This window comes from Chaetodon auriga, chromosome 2, assembly GCF_051107435.1.
Source record: "Chaetodon auriga isolate fChaAug3 chromosome 2, fChaAug3.hap1, whole genome shotgun sequence".
NCBI lineage: Eukaryota > Metazoa > Chordata > Actinopteri > Chaetodontiformes > Chaetodontidae > Chaetodon > Chaetodon auriga.
In genome coordinates this window covers 17,767,543-17,792,081 of record NC_135075.1, presented here as the reverse complement: position 1 = coordinate 17,792,081, position 24,539 = coordinate 17,767,543, and the positions used below count along the sequence as shown (strand labels likewise).

General features: G+C 40.0%; 1 protein-coding gene across 2 annotated transcripts in view; it reads right to left on the bottom strand.

Annotated features, from left to right (window-relative positions):
• cfap20dc (CFAP20 domain containing) overlaps positions 1-9,890 on the bottom strand; it is a 32,594-nt gene extending 22,704 nt beyond the window's left edge. The window contains exons 1-11 of one of the 2 annotated variants that reach the window (XM_076751431.1): positions 9,870-9,890; positions 9,640-9,729; positions 8,571-8,664; positions 8,404-8,476; positions 7,265-7,379; positions 6,974-7,121; positions 6,440-6,586; positions 2,772-2,944; positions 2,546-2,654; positions 926-1,045; positions 705-830 (exon numbers count right to left, since the gene is read on the bottom strand). In XM_076751431.1, the coding sequence (XP_076607546.1) occupies positions 705-830; positions 926-1,045; positions 2,546-2,654; positions 2,772-2,944; positions 6,440-6,586; positions 6,974-7,121; positions 7,265-7,379; positions 8,404-8,476; positions 8,571-8,664; positions 9,640-9,729; positions 9,870-9,890 (1,216 nt within the window). The remainder of the gene's footprint in view (positions 1-704; positions 831-925; positions 1,046-2,545; positions 2,655-2,771; positions 2,945-6,439; positions 6,587-6,973; positions 7,122-7,264; positions 7,380-8,403; positions 8,477-8,570; positions 8,665-9,639; positions 9,730-9,869) is intronic. The other variant, XM_076751421.1, reaches the window with a different exon arrangement.
• Positions 9,891-24,539: the final 14,649 nt, after the last annotated feature.

Sequence of the window (24,539 nt, the reverse complement as noted above, 5' to 3'; positions counted from 1 at the left end):
GGGGCTGAGCTCACAGAAAGAGGCACCTCTGTCTGAATGAGTGAGCACATTTGAACCTCTCAACAGTATAATCACTTTCTCTAATTGCCCACTGTGTGGCAAACCCTAGGCCCGGGAGATGTCCCTCTGACTTTTATTTAATGTGCCACATTACCATTAATGAACTGACTACTTTCTGTCTGTGGGCAGGGCTGCAGCAGAGGAGCTTATTGCTGTGGAGAAACATCCACAAATGAGCTTTCAGAGCACGCACACTCATTTTGCGAGGACAATGCTGGTGTAGGTGTGTGTGTGCGTGTGTGTGTGGGAGGGTGGTGGGGGAGATTTTCGCAAGTTGGAGTTGGGGGTACTAAAAAATCTGAAAATGGCCTTGACGTGGGTTATGTAAAATTTAAAAAGGGGAACAAAAGCAATGGTGTATGCAGCCTAGAATGAGGCTCATTAAAATTCATGCAATATTTTGAAGCGATCTAATTCATAAATTAGGAGTAGGAATAGTTGTTTTTTTCTCAAGTATGAAGGGGCTACTAGGTAAATTCAGTACAAAAAGTAGACATCAATATCACTCAGCTGGGAATATTATTCTCTCTTGCCCCATTGCCCGCTGTCCTTCCACACTTTTCTAACCATCTCTCCCTCTGAGAGTGCACACGTCTTCCTGCTGTCCTGCTCCTCGGTCTACTCACAGCAGGTGTGGACCTCACCTCCTGTTAGGTGCTGTGTCCTTTTTGCTCGAGTCAGAGGCTGTTGCCTGCTCTCTTGCCTACTGGATGGAGGTGTGCATTTCTCCCTGGTTTTACTTCTCTTCCTGTGGCCACCAGGTACAGCATCTGAAGGGAGCGTTAACCAGAATTAAACATCTTACCGTATTACCAAAGCACACCCTATATTCCCACATATGCACAGAATATAAGATGCAGTGCACACAGCTTACCTGACGGTGCTAGCCTCTCTCTGCCAGCGCCGTAGACCCGTAGATTCTTAGATCCTAGATTCTCAAACACTCTGTCTTTTGGGGGATGGGGCCGTAAACTGCCAGGTGTTCCTACATGCAGAACTTTGAACATTAGAAAAGCTTTATAACACAAAACAGTCAAACAACAATGTTACTGAAGCTTGCCAGAAGTATATCTGTGAACTGATTATGCACTGTGAAAATCCCTATTAATGAAGGCATTTTAGTAACTGAGCTTCTTACATTCATTCAGTGCAGAGAGAATACATCCAGCTACATTATGTTCAGCTGAATTAAGGAATTTTAATCATCCATTTTTGCATTCAGTCATGCTCAAAAGATGGCATATTACCAACTGTAAAAGCTGTTATTAGAGCCATAGAATAACATATCCTGCAAGAGCTGGACTCTTGTTTTGTTGGTTCTCATGTAGTGCTTTTACCGCTGTGGAGCACACAGAAGAATAATCATATGCGCTCTTGAGGCGAAGAAGAATACAGTGTGCACTTTTACAGCAAGCAAGTCACAGAGCTGTTACCTTTAAACATTGTATTCACATGCTGGAAAAAAGAGACTGAGTGATTATCACCTATGAAGATGTGTCAAGGTACTAAGTCAAAACCAACTGGGCTCACCAGCAAGCTCTCTAGCTCCTCATTTTCTAAATGAAGTGGGATTGTTTTAATTAAAATTGTTATTCTATCAATGTCGATAGATCAATATTTATGTCACAAAAGCACATTTTTCATCGTGCTATTTAAGTTTAGTAAATAACAAAGAATAAAACTGTGATTTTCTTTGTTGGCAAGTGAAATGAAAAAGTGGTTTTCAAGCACTGAATGCAAAATCCAACATGTTTGGGGGCTCCACTGAATTATGAGCTAGTGAGGGTTTTGGTAGTGGCTGTACTGATATCTCCTCAATAATTAATTATGATTGCAGAGTACTTGTGCAAAAAGTTGAGCATAGAAAGTAGACATTGCTTTTTCCAAATAATTTTATAGCTTCTGCACTCTGGAAATTTTCCAATGATATTAATTATGAATTATATATTATACATTTGTCTTTTTAGGTCATTTTCACATTTTCTGCTCTATATTCTCACTCATCAGTCACTCATTATAGGCATATACTAATCCAACAACTCACCTTATACACTATATGCCTCCCTGCAGCTCCCTTCTTGTTTGCCCTCTGTGATTGCTCACCTATTATTAACCGTGCTTTTGAACAAAGACCAAGCCAAGTGCCTTTTTACGATAACTGCTATACCTCTGCATCCTTTCTTTCTTTTTCCATGTTAGCTGCTTCTTACTGTGCACCAGGAAGAGTAGCAGCAACCATATTTGGCCAGATAACCAGAAGATGATTGGCATGGTGAGCCCATGCACCACAAACAAAAATTTGGACCCAAATATGTGAAAAAATACATGGTACATCGCCAGCTTTGGTGTGAGAAGTGCAAAATAAACTAAAGCTTGCCATGTAAGTAAGTCAGTATGCAAAGGAACAAACCAGTGAATAGCTGATAGGTGCAGAAAGCATGCAGACTTAACAACACAACAACGATGAGCGTTTATTCAAATTTACCCTTAAGAACAATGTCGGAGGGTTCTCCCTGTGATAAGTTCTCACTCGAGTTGGCAATGCTCTGATTTTCTGCAGTAACTTTTTGGTTCAATCTACAGGACGAGGACCCCTGCGGGGCACAGCAAAAGAAGAAAAGCATATTCCATTTTGCACTCAGAGTAAATTATGACATGATGGCCCAAACCATTCAGATAGATGTATGTTATTATGGGATTCAGGCGTTTACCATATTAGAGTTGAAGAGTGTATTTATATCCATTCCATCTGAGGCTGCTTTGCTTTTTCTTCCAATTTGAGTGGGTGGTCCTGAAACTCTGGAGCCTGAGGCTGTGTGTAAAACACCCTGGGGCCTGGTTCTTCGATAACTGGTTGATCTGGCAGTGGCAGACTCATCAGAAGCTGCAAAGAAATCCCCATTATTCATTGACCATTATTGATTTCCTTTAGAATTCTCTTACATCTCACGCTCATACATATTCTAAATAAAATTACAGGCTATACTTGACTTGTGGTACGATATTACTAAGTCTTTGGACCTCAACTACATGGCAAGTAGAACCGCAAATTTTAAGCAGTTTCCTTAATCTATTGTCAGTCACGTTAATGATCAATTAGCTACTGCGATATCCTGAGGTTATGCTTCAGATTTACAAGAGTAACATAGTTCAGACAGATGAAAAATGCAGGCTTGCAGCTAAATCAGTGTGAAGGACTCAGACCATCATTTTTATAAGATCAGTGAAAAGCCACTTCACACTAGCCACAAAGCCCTTTCAAAGTCACTTTTTTATGTGAGTAGAAAACTTTAAAAACATGCCTTTTTGTACACTTTTTGAGATGTGTTACACTACATTGCAAACACAACCAGTCAGAGACAACTATAAATTTTATCTCAAGTCCTGCTGCTGAATGGCTGAGGACAAGATTCCACTGCTGTTCTCAGTTCAGTATTACTGACATTTTAGACATGATTCAGAATTACAGCCTATGGTGGTTGGACATACTGCTGAACTTATTGAGTTGATGTTTTTCTTTAATCTATCAATCTGTTCCATATCATCATGTAAAAATAAGGGGCTATAGTGAGAGTCGTGGTACGGCCACGACCTGACCCTGCCAGGGCTCATTAGGACCTCCTCTGCAAACAGCAAAACATACTCTCTCTGATCCTCACCAGAGCAGAGAGCAGACACTTCCATTCCACAAAACACACAGGATCGTAAAGATGATACAGACAGAGCGGAGTTGGATGCACTGAGAGTGAATAAAAAGAAGAAGTCCTTTGATGCAGCACATTCAACACTCTGAAAATGACCCAGGTTTAGGGGTGAGTAAATTTCAGTGTACTTCAAATCTGCTGAGGCCCATGAAATAATGTGGAAATAATAAGGACTAAAATGAGATATATGGTAGTTGATAAAAAAAAAAAATATTTTGATCTGTGAAAATTTACTGACCTTGAGAAAAACAGAATGTCTTTGGTGTATGAGATAATCACTGTTTGTTTGCTGCTGCGTGACAAAAACGGCTGTGGCTTACTTTTAACAGTTTCTGACAGATTGGGTGCTGAAGCAACAATATTCACCAAGCAACTCTGTCACAGCTAAATTGTATGCCCACTTTAATAGCAATCGTTTTAATTATGATTAGGAGTGTTATGCTAATAATGCAGATGCTAATTATGAAAAGCTATTTCTTGTGTGTGGTTACTGCTCTCTTCTATGGGCACTGCCGGTTGACTAAACATGACTTAGACAGCTGTCAGAACAAATAAATAAGCGCTGATAAAAAGGCCACAGAGGCGGCGGAACTGGATTACTGGTGCATGTCTTTTTATATGAGGAGATAATTGCAGCTCTCTGAGAACAGGTGAGGTACAAATGAACACAAAAATGAGGACCACAGGAATTTCATACGAGGAAAACAAAACGATTATCATCGCAGTCTCTGTGTGTGTTAACCATTTCATCTGCAGATTATGGCTGCTATCTTGTGTTGTAAATATATATAAATTCAGACCTGCAATATACCTGTTGTAAGTTCATCTCAGACCGACAAATTCTACGAACCTGCTGTGATGCATTAGATAAGACATACGCTAAATAGAGAAAAAGTATGTGGTCACCTGAATATTATACTTATATGTGATTGTTGAACATTTCATTCCAAAAACATGGGTATTGAAATGCTGCTGCAATAGCCTCCACTCATCTGGGAGGGCTTTCAATAAGATTTGGAATCTGACAGCAGAGATTTACTCCCATTCAGCAAAAAGAACATTAATCAGGTTGGGCACTAATGTTAGCAATAAGGCTTGGATTACATTCGCTGTTCCAATTCATCCCGAAAGATGTTGGGTGGAGTTCTTTGCAGGAGAGTGATGTGTTTCCACTCCAAGCTTGAAAAACCATTGCAATGCCATTTCTTGACCTGTCTTTGGGTGTGAGGGTCATGTTCCCATCATGTTGAAATTTTAAAAGGCTTTCACCAAACGGTTTCCTATTTTGTGTTAATATCATTGTATGCTATGTATGTAAGATTTCCCTGAACTGGAACCATGTGCCATACTATAAAAAGTAGACCAATACCAAAAATACAATATAAGTATGTCGATGGGAGTTCACTTCTGGCTATATAGTGTAAGTTGTTTGTTTTGTTGCCTAAAGTAAATGTCTTTGTTTAACCTGAAGTTCATTTCACTCAGATCGTTTAATTAAGTGTAGGTAGCAATACAACAGTGTAGAAGCAAAAGTCCTAAATTAAAAAAATTACCTAAGTAAAAGTACATATTGTAAGTATTCCCATCAAAATACACTCAAATTACCAAAAGCACTCATTATACAAAATGGTACAGGAGCCAAGAAAAGCGGTGCTTGCAGTTGTTATTTAATGCTGTTATCTCAAGATCATATGTTAATTATTTCGTTATCTTGAGATAACAAAGCTTGTTTATTCATGATAATGGGTTAATTTATCTCATTATCTCAAGAAATCAAAAGGACGATTTCTCAAGATAGCAAGATAATTTATCACAGGAGAATGATTTTCTTTTCGAGGGATCACAGGATAATTATAGAGAACTCATAAGTGACTGTCTGGTTCATTTGATCACACTCGATTTCAGCCTTCAAGATCACTGTCATGACTCTCGGGGAGGACTGATCTCAAAGCTACCTCTAACAGAAAGACACAACACTCTTTCTGCCTGTGTTCTGCCTCTGCGTGCGAGAGCCTGATTGAAATACAGTCTGATGTGTTGATCAATAATGGGTACTCTTTGATCTGACATTTTCAGCTTAAATCACTTGCTACAGTTGTCAAGACAGCATCTATGTATGCTGGCACGACACCCATGATCTCTGAAACACATTAGAAGTAATAAAAGGAAACAACCTTTTGTTTTCTCCTGATAACAGGTTGATTATCTCGTTATAACCAAATAATTAACTCGTGATCTTGGCATTAAAACAAAATAACTGCAAACACAGCCATTCAGAATCATATATATCATTGGATTATAATTATGGATGCATTGATGTGTGAGCATTAATTTATTATTGCAGCAAGTCAAAGTGGAGCTAATTGTTACAACTTTAAGATAAAATAAGATAAAACGTATCTTGATCTTTATTTGATCATTATCCTTATGCTCTGCTGCATAGTTGATTATATTTTGTAGTAATAATTTGAATCTGCAATGTAACTACTAAGATAAATGTAGTGGAGTAAAAGGTGCCACCTATGCTGAAAATGTGGGGGAGAATTATAAAGTAGCCGAAAATGGTAATAATGAAGTAATGTAAAGTGCATCAAAATTGTAAAGTTCTGGTTAGTTGTTACTCTCGACCAATATTTACTGATTAATTCACAGTCCTGTCACTTGCTCTAACCTACCACAGTCAGAGCTCGACGGTCCAGCCCTCACGTCAGCCTTCTGCAAATTCTCCATGTTCAACACCTGAGTGACATAGCTGACATCTGGGGGGAACTGGCAACTGCGAGGGATTGAGTCCATGAGGCCAGCTCCACTGAGAAATGCACCTAGATTAAAATGAGAACAATCTCAGATTTATCCTGATCATGGAATAAACCAAAACATATTCTCACAACATAACATCGCACAATGTACGTAACAACTGTCATCAACAGAAAATTACAAAATGACTAGCAGCATTTACTGGTAAGCATTGAAGGTATGAACTGAGTAGCACCTACTGAGTGCAGCTGCTTATACCGCTGAGCCATATAGTTAAACAAAAACTACCGCTGGGCTCTTAGCCAACTCAAAGTGAAGACCACTGACTTGCTTCAATGGTAAGTGCTTAACTATTGTATGTCTTTAATAACCACTCAAGGGGTTGACCTTTCAGGTAAGCTGATAAAACTCTAATTTGACATTAATCATTTAGGTGTGATGAACTCCATTACCATCATCTGACATTCCTGCAGGCTCTGTTTTCATGGTGAAGATTCTGCGGACTTTACAGGTAGCGAATAAAGTGATGACGTCCAATGTCAAAAATCCCTTGAACAGTTCACTGGTGAATGATACAAGGTCGATGCACAAAGCAGACCACTGGGACAATGGAAACAATATGATTTTGGAGTTACAAGGATCCCTTAGAGATACAGCTCAATAAGTTATGAACACCACATAAAAGAGCACATAGCTGGAAGCAAATACTAAAAGAATTTGTCAAGGATAGGGTAGATACTCACAATATTACGTTTCAATCCTACAAAGGGTATCTTTGCATGCAAAAGAGTGGAAGACAATTCTTTATGCACTGTTGATAAGTGAAGCCTTCTTTTCAGGTGCTCTACATCAGTTATCCTGTGAATAACAGACAACAGAACAGAGCTTCAATTATCACCATCATCAATGGTGTCGCTAATAAGTCCAGACCAGAGAAAGCCACAAGCTTTATTGGTCCCTATGGTAAGGCCTTCAAGGTGTTTTCACTTTAATTTAATGCTGTGAAATCAGCTGTCACAACGCACTCTAACGAAAGAAGAACAGCAACAATATTTCCACAGATTCTTAAAATGAATATAGTGTGTAGGAATGTATTTGAGTATGTCTTGCTAGCTTTTTTCCTACAGTACACAGTTTCCATGGGCCGTGAATAAACAAAATCTAAACAGCAGCATCTATACTGAATACCACAGCCAGTGTCTGTAATAAATTAAATTTTACCATGGAGTGAATTCACACATTGTTTGAGTAAAAGAAAGACTTCAGAAAGCCCTGATCGCATAAATTGAATAACAACATTGGCAAATGAGAAGTGAACAAATCAGAATGATGTTCTTCTTCTGGTGACTAAATGTAGGAGTATCAATATATCACTGTATGCTTTACACATTTGGCTTATTCCTTTGTATACACCCTTGCAAAAGTGACTGTGGCTGGCAATATGAAAGCCTTCTTTGTCGCAAACAGTATTTTAATCACAAGTGGTTGTTTAAGTAATTACATAACAGTCATCACTGATATGATGCACTCAGTTTTTCAGGTATCTCATGGGCTTTCCCGACTAAACATAAACAAGCTGTGTTTTACTAATTTGTTCAGCGGTCTGAGGGGAATTCACTGTGGTTCAATAATTATTTTCTGCATTTTACTGTGCATTATAATATCAAGTATTCTCTTATGCAAGAAAATGTTCCTTTAATTTATTAAACATTATTGCGCCAACCATACCGTGGTACAATAACAGTAACAAAATTCCTCTATCAACCAGAGAGTTTAAGATTTATTGAGCTCTACAACAGCTCTCACGAATGTTCAAGGTGAGTTCCAAAGTACAAAGAACAAAAAAAGCATAAAGCATAAAACCCTTGACTGCTGTACTTACACAAGCTCCACGGAAAAATCTTTGCACTGAGGAATATTCACTTGTAGGACCAAGAATCTTTGGAGAAGCCCAACTGTGAAAAAAATGGTAAAGAAGTGAACTGGTTTTCACATGTGAGCATATCAAAGTATCTTTAACAAATGGGTCAAAGTATTGTAGTGACTTACGAGACATTTTCCCATTCTCTGGGATCTGCATCTTGATTGTCTGGCTGCTACCCTCCAGACAGTACACAAATCCTTTGACTTCTTTATTATATTCCTACAATAATACAGAAGAGACCTTGCTAAGAGTAAGTCCTTGCTAAGTGTGACCAGTATTGTGCACTGATAGTGCCACTGCTGTCATTGACTGCAAATGTACGCATATGAATGAATGAGATCAGCTAAGACATAAAAATCTATTGTCTGCAATGACTACTAAAATAGAGTAGCAGAGTCGCGGCATCCCTGGTAGCCACTAAAATTATCACATGAAGTTCAGAGTTGAGACTTTTCTCTGACAACACAATTCAGTGATTTATTTGACTTATTTTAACAGTTTACTACTAATCTCTCCAACAGTTTGTATATTGTACTAGCATCTCAAATTTTCAGTTGGCAATCTGCACATTTAATAAGGGCTGCAACTAACTATTGTCTTCATCGTAGATTCATCTGGTGATCATTTTCTTCATTAGTCGATCAGTTGTTTGGTCTATACGATGCCAGATAATGGTGACGTCCCCAAATGTCTAGTTTTGTCTACAACCCAAAAATATTTAGTTTACGACTCCAGAAAATATTGAAATATAAGGAGCTGCAATTTTGAGTTCTATGTTGTCTTTTTCTTTAAAAAATGACTCAAACCGATTAATCGCTTATGAGTAATTGAACAGCTGACAACTAATCCATAAATCTTTGCAGCTCTACCTCTGATCTAACCTATCTAGAATGACACCTATGGGCAGTACAGTGTAAAACAATGTAAACATGCTGTGGACCCTTCCTGTAAGCCGCAGTACAGCCTCCAGTTTATTAAGGGTTCATTCATGTCTGTGGTGATAATTCAGACTTTGTAAACCATACTTTATTTAAAGTCATGCACCAGACTGTATTTGTTTCTGTCTATCCAGGCCCTGTATGCTAACTCGACTCAGAGGACAGGTTAGCTAGTTAGATGTCAGTATGTGTAGTAATGAGCTGTTAAATCTCCATAAGAGTAGGCTATGATAAGCCAGGTGCTCTGGAAACTCACCTTATGTATGGAAGACGGCCCTCCGCTAAGTTTCCACTTTGCTACAGGGTCTTTGCCCTGTCCGCTGAAGATCTCAACCACAGCTCCACCCTGCGAGAAACAGTATAATGGCTATCACTAATTAGCCTTCGGCTAACGTTACACCAGGCTAAAGCTCATGTTAGCCTAAACACAGGACAGCATGTTATTTCCAAAGGGCATGGCTTTGAAACAGAACGTGTCTGTGTTACCTGAAAATTACTCCGGAACATTTTACGTGACGAAAGCGTTTCAAGCGTTACACTGACAAACTTTGCGAACAAGCAAGTCAAACTAGCTAACTCTGAAGGTGTAGTTGTAGTTAACGCCGGATATGTCTCCATGGTTACCTGAAGATCCTGCAGCTACCAGTAGCCGTTGATCGTTTGAACCAGGTTGCCATGGTAACCTAACGTCTAAACCAAGGAGCAGAGACTCAGAAGTAACGGCTGAGCACATGACATGAAGCTTTGCTGTCTTTTACCTCTCTCCTGTAAATTTCAGTCCAGTGTTTTTTTTCCAGTTCATATACTTTTCCGTGTCCCGTCCGGATGTGCTGAGGCACACATCCCCCGGATCTGTCCTGTCCGCGCTTCCATTAAATGAACACAACTGTGAAATGCAATTTCCCTGCATCACAGTGCTGTGAGAAAACACAATCTAAAGCCCATCTTGGAGAAGTTCCAGCGAGGCCATTATGTGGACCCAAAGTGTGGAATGTTAAGTCATTGTTAAAAAAAACAAAAAAAGAAAGAAAGAAAGAAAAGAAAGAAAAAAAATGCATTATATGACCATTAACCTTTGCAAGAATTCAATAATAAAAAAAGCTCAGCTTGACATGCTTATTTTCACAAGCGTTTATTGCAGGTTATTTTTTATTGAATTCCAGCACTTTTCCCAGTTGCTGCAATAGCTTGACAGATAACAGAATATTTATCTGTCAATCAAGAAAGACAGGCCAGAGCTGGCTATTGCTTTGATCCGAATGAGAGGACAATAGCCCTGTGTAGGAAGGCTTTCACTTTTCAAAAAGCTGATAGCAAATGTTTTCTTTCTCATCTCTGGACTCCTCGAGAACAATAGAATAGTCCTCATACGATGGTTCATAGAGTGCGAGATGCAATGTTTAAATAAACATCGTACCAAAAGATGCTGCAAGATAAAACTGTTAAAAATAGATCTGTGTTAAAGTTGGATCTTGTCTTGAAATGCAAAAATCCATTATTGTGTCATTGTCACTTGCTTTGTTTACCCTGGCAGCAGGGCTATTAAGAGATCAAAAAGATGTCTTTTTAATTAGCTCATGAGGGAGACCACATCCGCAAGTACAACTGTATGGCTTACAGCTTATTAACATGTTTTCCATGTATCTGACTTCAAACACAAGGTGGTCTCAGTTATTTATGGATATAGAACAAAAGACGCCACAAAAAAGAAATCTGTCCGGTCACACCTGCAGTGAGATTTATTGTTCTTGAACAAACGCCACTACAAAGTAGATATCACTGTCCCCATTTTCAGATTTTTCTGTGCTCAGGCTCGCTGTAGCGATACCAAGCGAGAACTAAGCATTTCTAAACATTTTCAGGATTAATGGAGAGAATGCGTTGTAGAAAAAAAGGACTGCCATACCAAAGAGCTGTTCGGATGCCAGATCTCCCATATGCAGCCACTTCCATGAGTTGGTCATCATGTCTCAGCCCTCGCTGGTTGTGTCACACAGCAGAGCTTTAGGACACATATGGGCAAGGATTCTGTATATCATATCACTGTGGCCAGATGGTGTCAATTTTGCTTACTTCTAATTAATCTGACATAGCTGATCTTAGTATATGTGTGTTTGAGTTGTTTTGGCCGCATGTCCTTACACCAGTTTCACATTCACAGCAGTGTGCGTGCAGCAGCTTCTTTCTCACGTCCCTCCTTATAAAACATCAGCCCTCTGGGTTCAGCACATCGTTGGGTTGACATGCCTGTGATTTTCACATGTGACATCGTACCTCTGCACACTAAATGTGCTAAAATGTACCTCTTTCAAGGCCTCCACTGCTCCCCTGTATTTCTTATAGCTGGAATGACTAAAAGCTTACACTCCAACTTGATGCCCACAGCTCATTGTTGCCGCCCCTTTCTTAGCAGAATCTCTCTCTCACCATTTGTTCCTCTTAAATGAGGACACGCCTGTACAAATTGGTGCACGACATTTATTGCCCTGTGCATGGTCTAAAGGTCAAAATGTTCACGTCACACTGATTGAGCTTTCTACATAACTACAGCGGTGATAAGGTGGAGCAAGTGTAGCACTGGTAAGATATGTAGGAGTATTACAAATTGTACCTTTTGTGCTTCATACTCTGAAAAAAATCTTTCTTGGTACACGTACAAACACAACTACAGTATAAGCTTTTTAACTTTACCATAATTAATTCTTAACTGTAATGAGGAGGACTTGTGTGCAGTACTCCTACTACTGTAGTAATTCTTATAGCTGCATCACCTCTGGACTCACAATCACTGTAAAAAGTGCCCCCTCTGCTTTATTATGACACTGTGTAGGATTGTGGGGGATAGAAATAGCGCCAATAGAGCGTGGCACAGTGAAAGTTTCATAATTGACTTTTTTTTCTCTACAGGAATGGCTTGACACTGATTGGGACAGACAGCCTCATTAAAATAAAGCCTGGCATGCAGTGAACACTGACGACGCCGGTATGGAGAAATCAGTTAATAAATCAGTGCTTGTTAGCATACTTAATTATGACTAATTATTCACTCATTATTTTGAAAAGAATCTATTCATTTGCAAGAGTCAAAACACATCAATTAGTGTAGACAATGTTAGTTTTGATATACTGTGGAGTGACAGTAAGACGTTTTTGTTTTGTTTTTTTTCCATTCTTGTAGCCATATTCATGTTGCTGACGTTCCCAAAATATTTGTTTTATGAGAACTATGATTGAAATAAAGACGCCCAGATTTACACAGTGTTTTATTTCAGTTTTTTAAGGGGCAACCAGGCTGCTGAGTGCAGGGAGTGATCCTCACAGATGAGCTGCCTGACTAAACCGCATCTCAGAGTATATCATACATACAGCAGCTGACTTCTGCCATAAACCTATTTGTATTGATCCTGTCTGTGTTTTTCTTCCTAATGTTCATCATCACTGAAGCATCTTTCAGAGTAAAAAATGTAATCATTCACCACAAGACAGTATAGAAAATGGTTTCCCAGAAGGCCAAGTAAGCTGTACAACATATTAGAAAAACCACTTAGATCCAAAGGTTGACGTTTGAAAGTGGATTTGAAATTTTCTAAATGAATTCATTAATTAGAGTTGAGAAACTTATGTTGTTAGTAGGTGCACTCATGACTGACTTTTCTCACATTTCACCAAAGAGAAGACGTTTTAATAGCTAAGAAAAGAGAAATATGAATCCTTATGCCAAAGCCATAGGTGAAAATTGGTTATTTAAGCTGTTTTTGTATCCATGAGTGATCATTCACTGAATAGTAGAGAGAGTAATAGAGTAACCTCTGATTCCAAAGGGCCAAATAGAGAAAGTGAAGAAAATATATATACTTGGCAAAAAAAGCGGCTGAATCACATCTCAAACATTCCTGTAAACTACACACATATTGGGTTTTAGCAGCAGAAAAGGATATCAGATGCCCCACACTGTATGTCTTTCAGATGCATGATGGTCAATGATCAACTTGCTATGTTGTTGATGTAGAAATCATGATTTTTGAGACTGTTCCTGTTGTTATACTGAATCTATTTTGGCAGCTTTGTCTGATGCCAATTCACATCGAGGTTAAGATAATTTTTTTCCTTTGAGTTATCTAAAAGTGCTGGTTATCAGATTTCCCCAATGATCAGAAATGTAATTGCCAGGTATTGGCGTCTTATTTGCATTCAACAACTAATATGAGCCATCTTCGTAGCAGTGCTTGTGATTGGGATTAATACATTTGAGAGTTGAAGTTCAAGGAGGTTTTTACGTTATCTTTTCTCCCCCATGGACCATGAAGGCTAAAATAGACTTATCATAAGTTACATGCTTGTTTCACCTTTTCATTTGTGACCTATTTTAATAAAATTAAAGACGGGGACAAGCACTGCTCTAGTCACCTTAACAGAATCTGGACACACTAAACGTGCAACCTTGAATATGCAACATCTATTTATATAGAAACTTGCCCTTAGACTTGTCCTAAGTTCACAACGACAAACTAATCAAAGTGAGAAGTTCGTAATCAGGGTCATTACCGTCCTTCATTTTCTCACTTCCTGTTCTCGCTGGTGGCAAGTGGGACAAATTCTCAGCCACTATGACCTCTTTTTTGTATTCCACACAGCTACAATTCTAACCTTAAAAAGAAACTAATTGGGAAAATCATAAAGCTTCTCATACCCCGTGTCTGCTCATATTCCCCAACAAGTGCTAATTTACTTCAGTCCAGTAAGCCCCAGTCCTCTGACCCACACCCCTGAACCAATCAGAGACTACTGCAGATGTTTGTTCTGACTTAACTATTTCCTGTCTGCAGTTATTTAGGGTTGAATTTCTGCTGCATATCATTCAAATGGAGTTTGTTTACGTGTGTAAGATGTTACAGTGAGTAATTTAACAGTGCAGTGGGAGCTGGAACAAAGGGGCTCAGCCTGTGGCCCAATAAACTGTATCACCTTCAACAATTCGTCTTTTATATCTGAAGACATATGTAGGTCACTCCAGTCTTTATTATGTTCTTCATCGGCTTGGATTCAGCCAGTATACTGTGATCGCTAGTGAGTCAACGTGACCATGTCCATTAATGTAGCAATTATTTAACTAAAACAGAGCTTTATTTTCACTGTCGTCCCGGATGAACATGGACATTGAGCTGTCAGACATGGAGAGATTTACATAAACAATATAACCCATAAGCCATTTCGGCCTTTTCTTCTTTCTATTTCTTTATGGAAGACATTCTCAAGCACAGGTGTGAATGATGAAACGAATGATGGCTGAATTCCACTGAGTTGCTTCAGTTTCATGACTCTGGCATTTTTCATGCTGGCTGTGGAAAAATTGGCTATTAACATGTGCTCAACAAAGCTGCAGGTAACAGTTGAGATTTAACGACCTAAATGATTGGGGGGGGGGGGGTTATCAGTGAAAAACATTTAACACCTCAATAAATACATTAAAAAAATTTCAAGAGTGAGTTTCAGAGAACCACTTCAGATTTTTAACTGTACATTAATGCAACAGCCCTTCAAAATGTAGTATTTTGGTGTATTTTGCCCCTGCTGTTATCCTCCAATGCAGACATGACCAAAAAGTTTCTCTTCAGTCTGAAATCTTGAAAGGATATAAGATGCCGAGTACTGCAGTGGTGAATCAGAGAATTTCCAACCTCAGACATCAGCGATGATCCCTCTGCTGATGCTGAATGCGCTGGAATGACCTTTCTTACTGCAACGCCACAGTAATTTGATCTGGAAATAATCACGTCTCAATTCCCTACGTATGCAAACACAAGCTATGAAATGATAAGTTTGGCATCAGCTCGTTCATGTTGGATTACAACTTACTGTGATCCAATCAGGTACCACCCGAGAAGAGAAGACCTGCACGGCAAAGTAAGCTGAAAACAGATAATGAGCAAGGGACTGTTATTCAGTAAAATTAGCCCAAGGCGTGAGCCAAAGTCAGTAAAATGTGTGTCATGAGGGAGAGTGTTGATTAATTTGTAAAAGTATGTCGTTTCCAAATTACACGTCTGCTCTGAGAGAGTGGGTCACCCCTATGACAGGTGATAATTCACATGCATGGTTGGATACAGGCTCGCTGCTTTCAGTATTTAAGGGTTTACGCTGCTGAATTTGGATAATCATGTCCGCCTTGAGAGGAGTTTGTTGCTCGGGCTGCAGGGAAGCAGATAAATTAACAAAACATGCACTCGTACCTCTACAATACTGTCTGTCTGTGTGCTTCATCTTTAACACAGCTGTGGCCGGAGACACGGCTTTGGAGCAGCAGAGATTGATGAGCGTGTCTGTGAAATGGAGACACTAAGCTGGTGATCTTTGAATTGGCTAGGACCACAAGGCATATGATGGAAATGCATTGCCTTTCTGATCTTTGTGAAGACAACTGGAGAGCTCTGCGGCAGGTTACACACGCTTTGCTCCAAAAAAGAAATTATGAGAAATGGACAACGCCACATTAAATCAGCCATCTTCAACAATACCCTCCGCCCCCACGAGTCTAAGAGTGGCACTAACGTATGACGTAAATGAGCTGATTCTGAGTCCTGGACACAAAAACCTGACTGTTTCTTTAATTCTTTTCAAGTTCATGCATCTAATGTTGAAGGTGAAAGTTCCTCAATGTCTGCTCTTTCATCTTCTCTCTCTCTCTCTCTGCTCCTTGAACAAACCCTGGCATGCCAAGGCCACATGTGGGATAGGGGAGATAAAAGCTTATTATAACATGCTGCCATGCAAATTCACTACAAATTGAACTACAGAAAGCAAATTCTGATCTTAGCTGATCCGAGCTATCAGATCTTAATTTGTACTGCTGAATGTATATATATTCATACACAAAAGGATATACATTTTCCATGTGGCCTAATCCACATTTACCAAAATGAAAGCTTTAAAGAGAAAGCACCAGCATGTCTTTTGGGAAAACGATACTCTCCCTGGTATTGGCCATGCCTACCAAGCATTTGTGGATGGGTAAGGTTTTTTTTTTTTTTCATGTAATGAAAGTCAGTAATGATCAGCGCTTTTTGATATGTATGCACACAGCGTGTTACTCCTCTAAGCACTGCTCACTGGATAAAGAATTCCACACAAAGCAACCAAAGCTGGGAACACAGAGTCTGTTACCTTGGATTGAAAATGGTGTATCCTGTCTCAAATCATTTTGATGGCCAAAAAATGTGAACGGAGCTGGAGAATTTTTATGGCACCAGCGATTACTGCAAACCCTCCCTCCACATGACAAGAGCTGGCAACACCAAAGTTGTAGGTTGGCAAAGCCGTCGGCTCATTCTCATCAGGTTCTAATATTGCTTTGGCAAGGTAGATGAATGGTGAGGCAGACAAATGGGAGATTTACAAGCCTCATTATTTTCCACTCTGATTTTACTTTCTGCTTGTTTTTGCTGAGAGACTTTAATCTGGTCATGCGAGGCCTCCTCTTTGTATACAATACTATTCAATTATTGCAAATTTATTGACCCTCTGTCAGGTTGTTTCTGTCATTTAAACGGCGCAATGGGCAAACAGAACAGTTGTTCTTTGTAATTTTAAATGTATTTTTAGCACAACACAGTAATAATTGATGAGTATTACATAAGAATAATCATTTTTAGGTTGCCTCGCCATGTTGCTACTAATTCCATTTGAAATTGATCACAATATTGATATGGCACATGACAACCCATGGAGACTGGATTCACAGCTCCAATGGTGAAACACCATTGCAGTGCTTTGGTCATTAAAAATAGTCTGGCTCCTTCTCCATTCATGTTTGTTTTGTTCCTGTGTCCTCAGTGACACCTTTTTTCCAATACTTAAAAATCCAGCAAAAGCCAAATACACCTCAGGTTGACTTGACTGACAAGAGCAAATTGGAAGCCTCAAGATTCAACACTGCAGTCTATGTGCACAGGGAGCTTTGACGAAGGGAAATGACGAGCTGCTCATCTTACCGATGTCATTGATATTTTATTAATTGAACGAGTCAAGCACGCAGTCCGTCGCAAGCCATAACTGTAAGGAGGCTTTGTGCTCATTTAATGAGCGGCATGCTGCTGATGGACAGTCCAGACAACTGAGAAGCGGCGGAGGGAGGAACAATTTTTTTAACCAGCTCAATTCTCGTGTTGTTGGACAGCAGTGAATAGATTCACGACTGGTTCATTCGACCTTTCTTTGTGGGAAAGAAAAAAACGTTTTGTAGCTGTGTGTGTGTGTGTGTCTGTGTGTGTGGAGTTGTGGAGAGAGACAGACAGACAGAATGGGTTATTTTCTGTGGTAGTTGGCATAGCTGCATTGAGAGCTCAGTGGTGGTTTTGTTTAACCCTCGTATTGCTCAGCAGTGCCAACAACTGCACATTACTGGCTACCCAGCACACACCTACACCACATGCCAGCCAAGACTGCCCCGTCATTTTGTAATTTCAAACTGAACACAGCGTTACCTCTGCCCTGTCATTTTTGTTTTTAGTCTATATATAGTCTCAGGTATCATCTGAGATTGTTCTCATTCGAATTCAGACACGTTTCTCAGTGGAACTGGTTTCATGGACTTGATCCCTCACAGATGCCAGCTTGTGTGTGTGTGTTTGAGTACACCGCCCTGGAGGTGGGCTTGGCTGGGTGACAATGTTGTGGTTGTTAGTAGTTTCCTGCAGGTTGAGATAGCTCGTATCAGCAGAAAAAAAAATCATACATCTGCAATGCAAGCAATTTGGTTTATGGCTTTCTTTGTTGGCTTTGTTGTTGTTAAAAACCCTCATTGTGTGCAGCTTGGTGCCAAATTATTTTGAAAAAAAGAAAACATGCATTCACAATATAAAGACTTTTTCATGCACATGTGGCATTAACCTTGAGTCACGTGTGTGCACACAACCCTGTCTCCACGAGATTACATTTATATACAACAAACAGCAGCAAACACGTTTTGAGAGAGATGTAAGGCCAAATTTCATTTTCTATTAGTATGGTGAAGAAATGCTTTTGAGTAAAGGTTTGGATCCTAAACGTATCACTGAAAACATATTTGAATTGTTTTCTGCCAAAACAGGCAGCCTTGCAATGCACTCGTAGCGACTGTAACCACTATTCAGTTTTTTCTGATTATGTTCAGGCACTGGTAGCACTCGGTTAATGTCAGAGAAAGATGATGGTCTATTTAAACACAGAGAAAGTCAGCAGTGATGTCAGACGCCCGACCTTAACCAAAGCGCTGTTCACCACAACGGAATTATGAAAACTATTAAGTAATGTACAAACACAATCTGTGCAGCATTATTTCCTGTATTTCCACAATATTCACACTGACCGCTCGCAGTGTTGACTCCTCTCACGGTGAGACATACTCACCAGCAGTCTCTCCATGCCACAAACTTGTCTTTCTTTCTATTCACTTCTGTTTTCTCATTCGTAATTGCACTTTCTTCTGTGTGTATGATGTTCGTTAGTACAGCATGTCGTACTTTTGTGTGTTCGTGTCAGCGCCTTGGGGCGTGAGAAACGACATTCCATTCCCGCGTACTCTGCGTGCGGAAATGACACATAGACAAGCTTGAGATTGAACTTAATTTCTCAGAGACACGGTTGGTGCACAGGGGTCTATGTGTTATAAATAGTGTGAATGACCCTGTAGTGGATGTGGCCCTGAGAGCAAGAGAGTCCTTTTCAGGGGCAGAGCCTGTACAAAATGTAGCAGCAGTTCAACATATTAACACTAGTTCTGTTACCTGAAGATCGAAAGCTGTTGAAGACTTAGTGGACACAACAAGATGTGTGTTTCAGGCAATATTTCATGCAAAATGATAGGATAGAAAGGTGGAGCCGCTGCAGTCGGATGGAGTTCACAGATGAGAAATAAAACAAACAAAAAAATCTTGAATATGAATAATTTCTCCTCTAAGTTTGGCTAAATACTCAGCTGTCCTCATGCTGTGACACACTTGCTGTTGACGCTTTAATTAAATGGACGTCCTGAGCTGTGATTTATGAAAAGTACTTTTATTTCAAGAATATAACCCTTAAAAAGTCAATGGCAATCAGCCGCAATACACTTATAAGATAAGAGCTGGGGAGAGTGACTGAGAGCCGGCCTGCCTACGCTTTCTGTGTAAGCAAACACAGAGGCAGTACACTGACAACAATACCACAGGCCGTGGAAGCATTGATGAACAACAAAATAATGACTAATAGCGTTAGAGGAAGGAAGTCAGGGTCTTGTGCCTCAATATGATGGGAGGAAACAGCTGCTGTCAAACCGAGTGCTGTCGCTACTTTACTCACTTTTAATGAGGAGCTGCCGAAGTGCACAACGCACCTTTGTTTTAACCCGTTCATGAGAGCATAACCGCCGCCGTGTTTTCGTGATCCCTGTGTCACCGAACACAGACGACATGTTAATCAAAACATGCCACGTGCTTTGTTCTCATTAGTGCCAGAAAGAAAATAATAAATTGTTTAACTTGGCTCGTGCTATTCTGTAATCCTTGTTGGTCATTTTAATTTAATTTGCTGCTGAGGATGAGACATTTGCTGAAGCAAGCTATATCTTGAAAACATGCTTGCACATAATAATGTCCGGTCCACTGGGGGAAATTATTCACCTAATATGCTTGCATTGCCACAAGCTAAGATTGTCTAATGTAATGTAGTTATTCCTAAGTGGTGTAAAGTTTCGTGAGTAAGGACTAATCCATGATGCAAAACACAGAGACGCGTCAGCAGCTGGTTTTAAACTCAATATATGGATACTAAGAACCATTGAACATGACTTATGGACCATTGCCAAACATTTTAGATTTAATTTATTATTGTTGTATTGTTGTGTGGAAGTTATGAAGAGAAAGTTAGTCCATGTCGGCAATGTTATGACTGCCAAATTAAAGCTGCTTTAAATCATTTTCCACAACCGGGGGGAGAAAGGCTCAAAAAGCCGGCTTTGACAATGTCAGCGTTTTGCACACCACTGACCAAACTTGTTTTTCAAACAATTAAATGAATTTTGTCAGTCGCTTTGCCACCAACTCCGAGAAATGTCGGCACTAATTGTTTATTGATGACAATGATGCTAATAATTGTGAAGTTTGCTTTGATTGATGCTTACTTTCATTGTATTCTCTTGTTTTGCTGCTTCAGGCCTAGCTGTGAGCTGTGACGAATTGTTTCCTCCCAGACATGAAAATCTCCACATACACAGCCCTGCCCTGGACATCGCCTTTGTTGTGTGATTGACAAGTCAGTAATCTGCTTGTTAGAGTTGAGAGAATTGAATCTCGCAGACCTCCGAGTCCATTTGGCTGGATTTTTCAACATAAAACGTACAATGTATTCTAAGTGAAAAGGGATATTTATATGCAGTGTGCATTTCAGCCAGGACTCAATATGAAACAAACTGGGCTCAGTGAACAAGACTCAGTACAGGACACAAAAGCTCCATTGTTGGTATTTTGTAGAGCTCAGCACTGGGTGTTTGGGCAGACATGTAACATTAAAGGGCATGTTGGCATCAGTAAATTAAGACACCCTGCCACAAACGCGCACACACACAGTGAAAGACAGACCTTTTTGTCAGTCATTGAGCTGTATTGAATCGATCCAGTGTGTAACATTGAGCTGCTCTCATTTCTCAGGTGCATTGATACTCTGGCAGCACTGAAAACAAAGAAACCTTTCATTGTCTCACATGTCGGGTGGAATGATGCTGGGATTCTTTATTGTATTTTCAGTCTGTATCACACTCAAACATACAGCTCGCAGATGCCTCGGCTGTCTTTCTTGTGGTACCATGTTGCCATAGTAACCTCAGCCTCTTGGATTTGTTGTTGTGTGGCGTACTGAGGTCAACTCGTTAGCATTATAAATGTGGCCTTTGTGTGTGCGCATCAAAGAAACACATCACGAGAAAATTTGAATTCTAGGACGAAGCCGCAACACACGAAGAAACAGAAAACCAGTTGCAAGGCCATGCTTATGGATCAGAGTTATTTCTTGAACTGAAATCAGTGGTAGCGTCTCGGAGGGCTCGACCTCAAACTGGGGTTGTTTCACACACTTTCCTCGCTGGAAAAAAAAATAACTCCGGCAGGATCTCAGGTGACATGAGGCACCTGCAGAGGCAGAGGTTTGTTTTACTTCAGCAGTTTTCGTCTTCTTTCAGCTTCAATCCTCGGACCAATCTTACTGAACACATAACAGATGGAACTGGCGTTGATAAATTGATGTTATATGTAACTGTGGGAAAGATGGCAAAGAAGCATGTTGTCCACAATGTTGGAATGTGACATATTTCCAAGTGAAGTGATTGGAGTGCTCACACGTGGGCGTGATTTAGTGAAAACAGAGCTGTAGAGGAGGAGGCGAAAGAGGGAGAAAATTAATGACAAGCACCAGCATATCCATTTTTTTCAGCTGAAATCCAAACACACACCTCTGGCCCATGATATAAAGAGTGTTTTTCCGACGGGCAGGTTAGCTAGTCGCCTCTAAATTGCATTAGATTGGATGAACTTACTGTATATAAGGGCATGCACTGCGATAAGTACAGGATGAGTCATCCAGCTTATTTCAATATTTCTCAGGAGGACAAAAGACAGAGAGACAAAATGCTACAAGATCGTTATCTCCAATTGTATTTTACTTATATCAAGCGATAACCGAACAATTAACACAGAAACACAGGACGAGAAGTGAGAGCCGTTTATTTTTACTTCACCGTGCCTTTCATGGAGCTTTAAACTTGAGCTGATCTGTTGTGTGTTTGCACTGAATGATTTTCCATTTCATTCTGAGCAACCAATATTTTTTTTTTTTTTTTTTCCTCAATCAGAGACACACATTATCTCCTTCCTTAAATGCAATGTAGAACAAAGCTGTCAGCCAGGGTATCATCATGTTTGAATCCTCCATTACACAAATGGTTTTGACTGTAGCTGCCTATAAACAGGACCAAGTTGGAGCGAGGACGCTTGAAGAATGCAGATATCTACCAAGCAAGGCGAATCAGCTGGGAGGACTGGATTTACTCCTTAGATCTCATTTCTATGGAAGAAGAAAAATGGTAATATTTGAAACAGAGAGAAATCTAATACATTTGATTAACTCATCATTGAAACGGTTTCCTAAGTGTTTTCTGTAAAACATTCATGAGTAATCCCCCCGTCTGCCTGTGTGGGACCTTTGACCACAGACAGCGGCCCTCCTTTCATCATTAACCTTTACCTCACTTTCAAATTACTGTATAATAGAGTAAGGTAATCTTTTGCTCTGCTCAGAGGAGACCTTATGCACTGCATTTAGTTCATCGGTTTCCACAGTCTTCTTAAGATAAAAAAAAAAGTAATCTCTAATACACAGACAGATAAGACCCCACGAAACTCTTTCATTTTCTGCTGTATGGCATTTTGAACTTAAGGCAGAATCTTTACTTTGCTATCTGTGAGTCTAGAGACTATTATCCCCTGCATATTGTCATCAGCCCTGCTCCTTTTCCTTAAGAAACACACCTTTGTGTTTGCCATGAAAAACCGTCTTTCCTGAGCTTCGGTCTCTGCATCGTCCTCGGTGTTAAACTATGACTGTTCAAAAACTTCTATAAAATAAATGTGAACTAAATGTGAACTGAAAAAAAAAAAAAAGATTCATTCATTGTCATTTAATATTAGTGAGGAAGTGAGGGGGAGACTCCTTCCTGCAGCTCTTCAGGTTTAAGAACGCGCGGTTGACAATTCTCCAGCCCCTGCAGCCATAGCGGTATTCTCAGATCTGCCTCAAAGTGACTCATCAGCCCGCGGGCCCTCCGACGCTCCTCTTCCCAAAGCAGGTCTGCCTGTGCCAACGTCTCTACTGGGGACGGAGATTTCTCCTGAGCCCCAGAGCATCACAGTTATTTTACTTCAAGGATGTTTTCTTTCAGGGAAGGTAAGGTCATTGCCTGTGCTGTAGACACACAATACACTTTGTGCTCATGCACTACTTTAAGTGATCTCATGGGCCATAATACACCGTGTCCAATTCACAAAAACACAATGTAGTCGGACGTTTTAAAGCACGAGCTAAAAATCTGCAGCAGAAGTTAAAGTATCTGTGAATTACTCATGGATATGGCCAAGTAAAGGAGCACTTACTGGAATGGTGGGGGGTGGGCACTTGTTCTCGTGTTCATGTTGCCTCTTTTGTTGACATTTCAACTCTAACTATTTCCAATGTCCTTAATTCTTTTGAATGTGAGTGTTCATTGAATGTTCGATCACATTCAGTTCCGCCTCTATTCAAGTTCCCCTCAGCTCTTTTAGTTTGAGTGCACCCAATGACAAAGGAACAAAAGATTTAAGATGTGTGGTGTGGCTCTTCAGTCCTAGGTGGTTCAGCAAAGGACCAGAGGGAGAGAGGGGGTTGATCAACATCAAAGTAAATAGACAATGAGGTTTAATCGTTGACTTGCTGTCTCCTTTGCCAAGCAGAGAATGTAAAGATTGTATGCATCTTTTCAGCCTGAAAAAAACCGTCCTCCAGAACAACAGGACCTTTTCAAGGCCACCGTGCATCAGAACACTCAGCACGGTGAAATACTAGAAATTAAATCGGTGAAATAGATCCAACACATCCTCATACGTGAACAACTGAATAGGAGCGCTCCAGCAGAGGCGTAGCTTTGTTGACACATCTTTAGTGTGAATTAGTCACAGTTTGCTTCAGGTTAGATACAAAAACGACTTGGTAATGTTTAAGAAAAGATCACGCTCTAAGACGACGTTAATGTTAAGTGTGCGATGCAAGTTCAAATGGGTCAGCGCTGACTTTCAGTTCTGCATGGGGCTCGAACAGCTCTCGCCAGGGTGAAAGTCGGGCTATGCGGCTGTTTTTCTGGTGAGGATGGGCTCAAGAGAGCTCAAGGTTTCTACTTCATCTTTCACAACTTAATCATGCAATGCAATCTTAAGGGGTTTTTTTCCCATTATACCATTTTAACCATGCTTTTCCATGTCTGGACACCTCAGTTACTGTCATTGATATCTGCATTTGGAAACCAATACAACAATCACTAAATCAAGGAATCCGTGTTGAAAAATCATTCAGATATGTTCATGAGATTTACTGCAAACAGATCAACAAGCAAAACCTACCTAC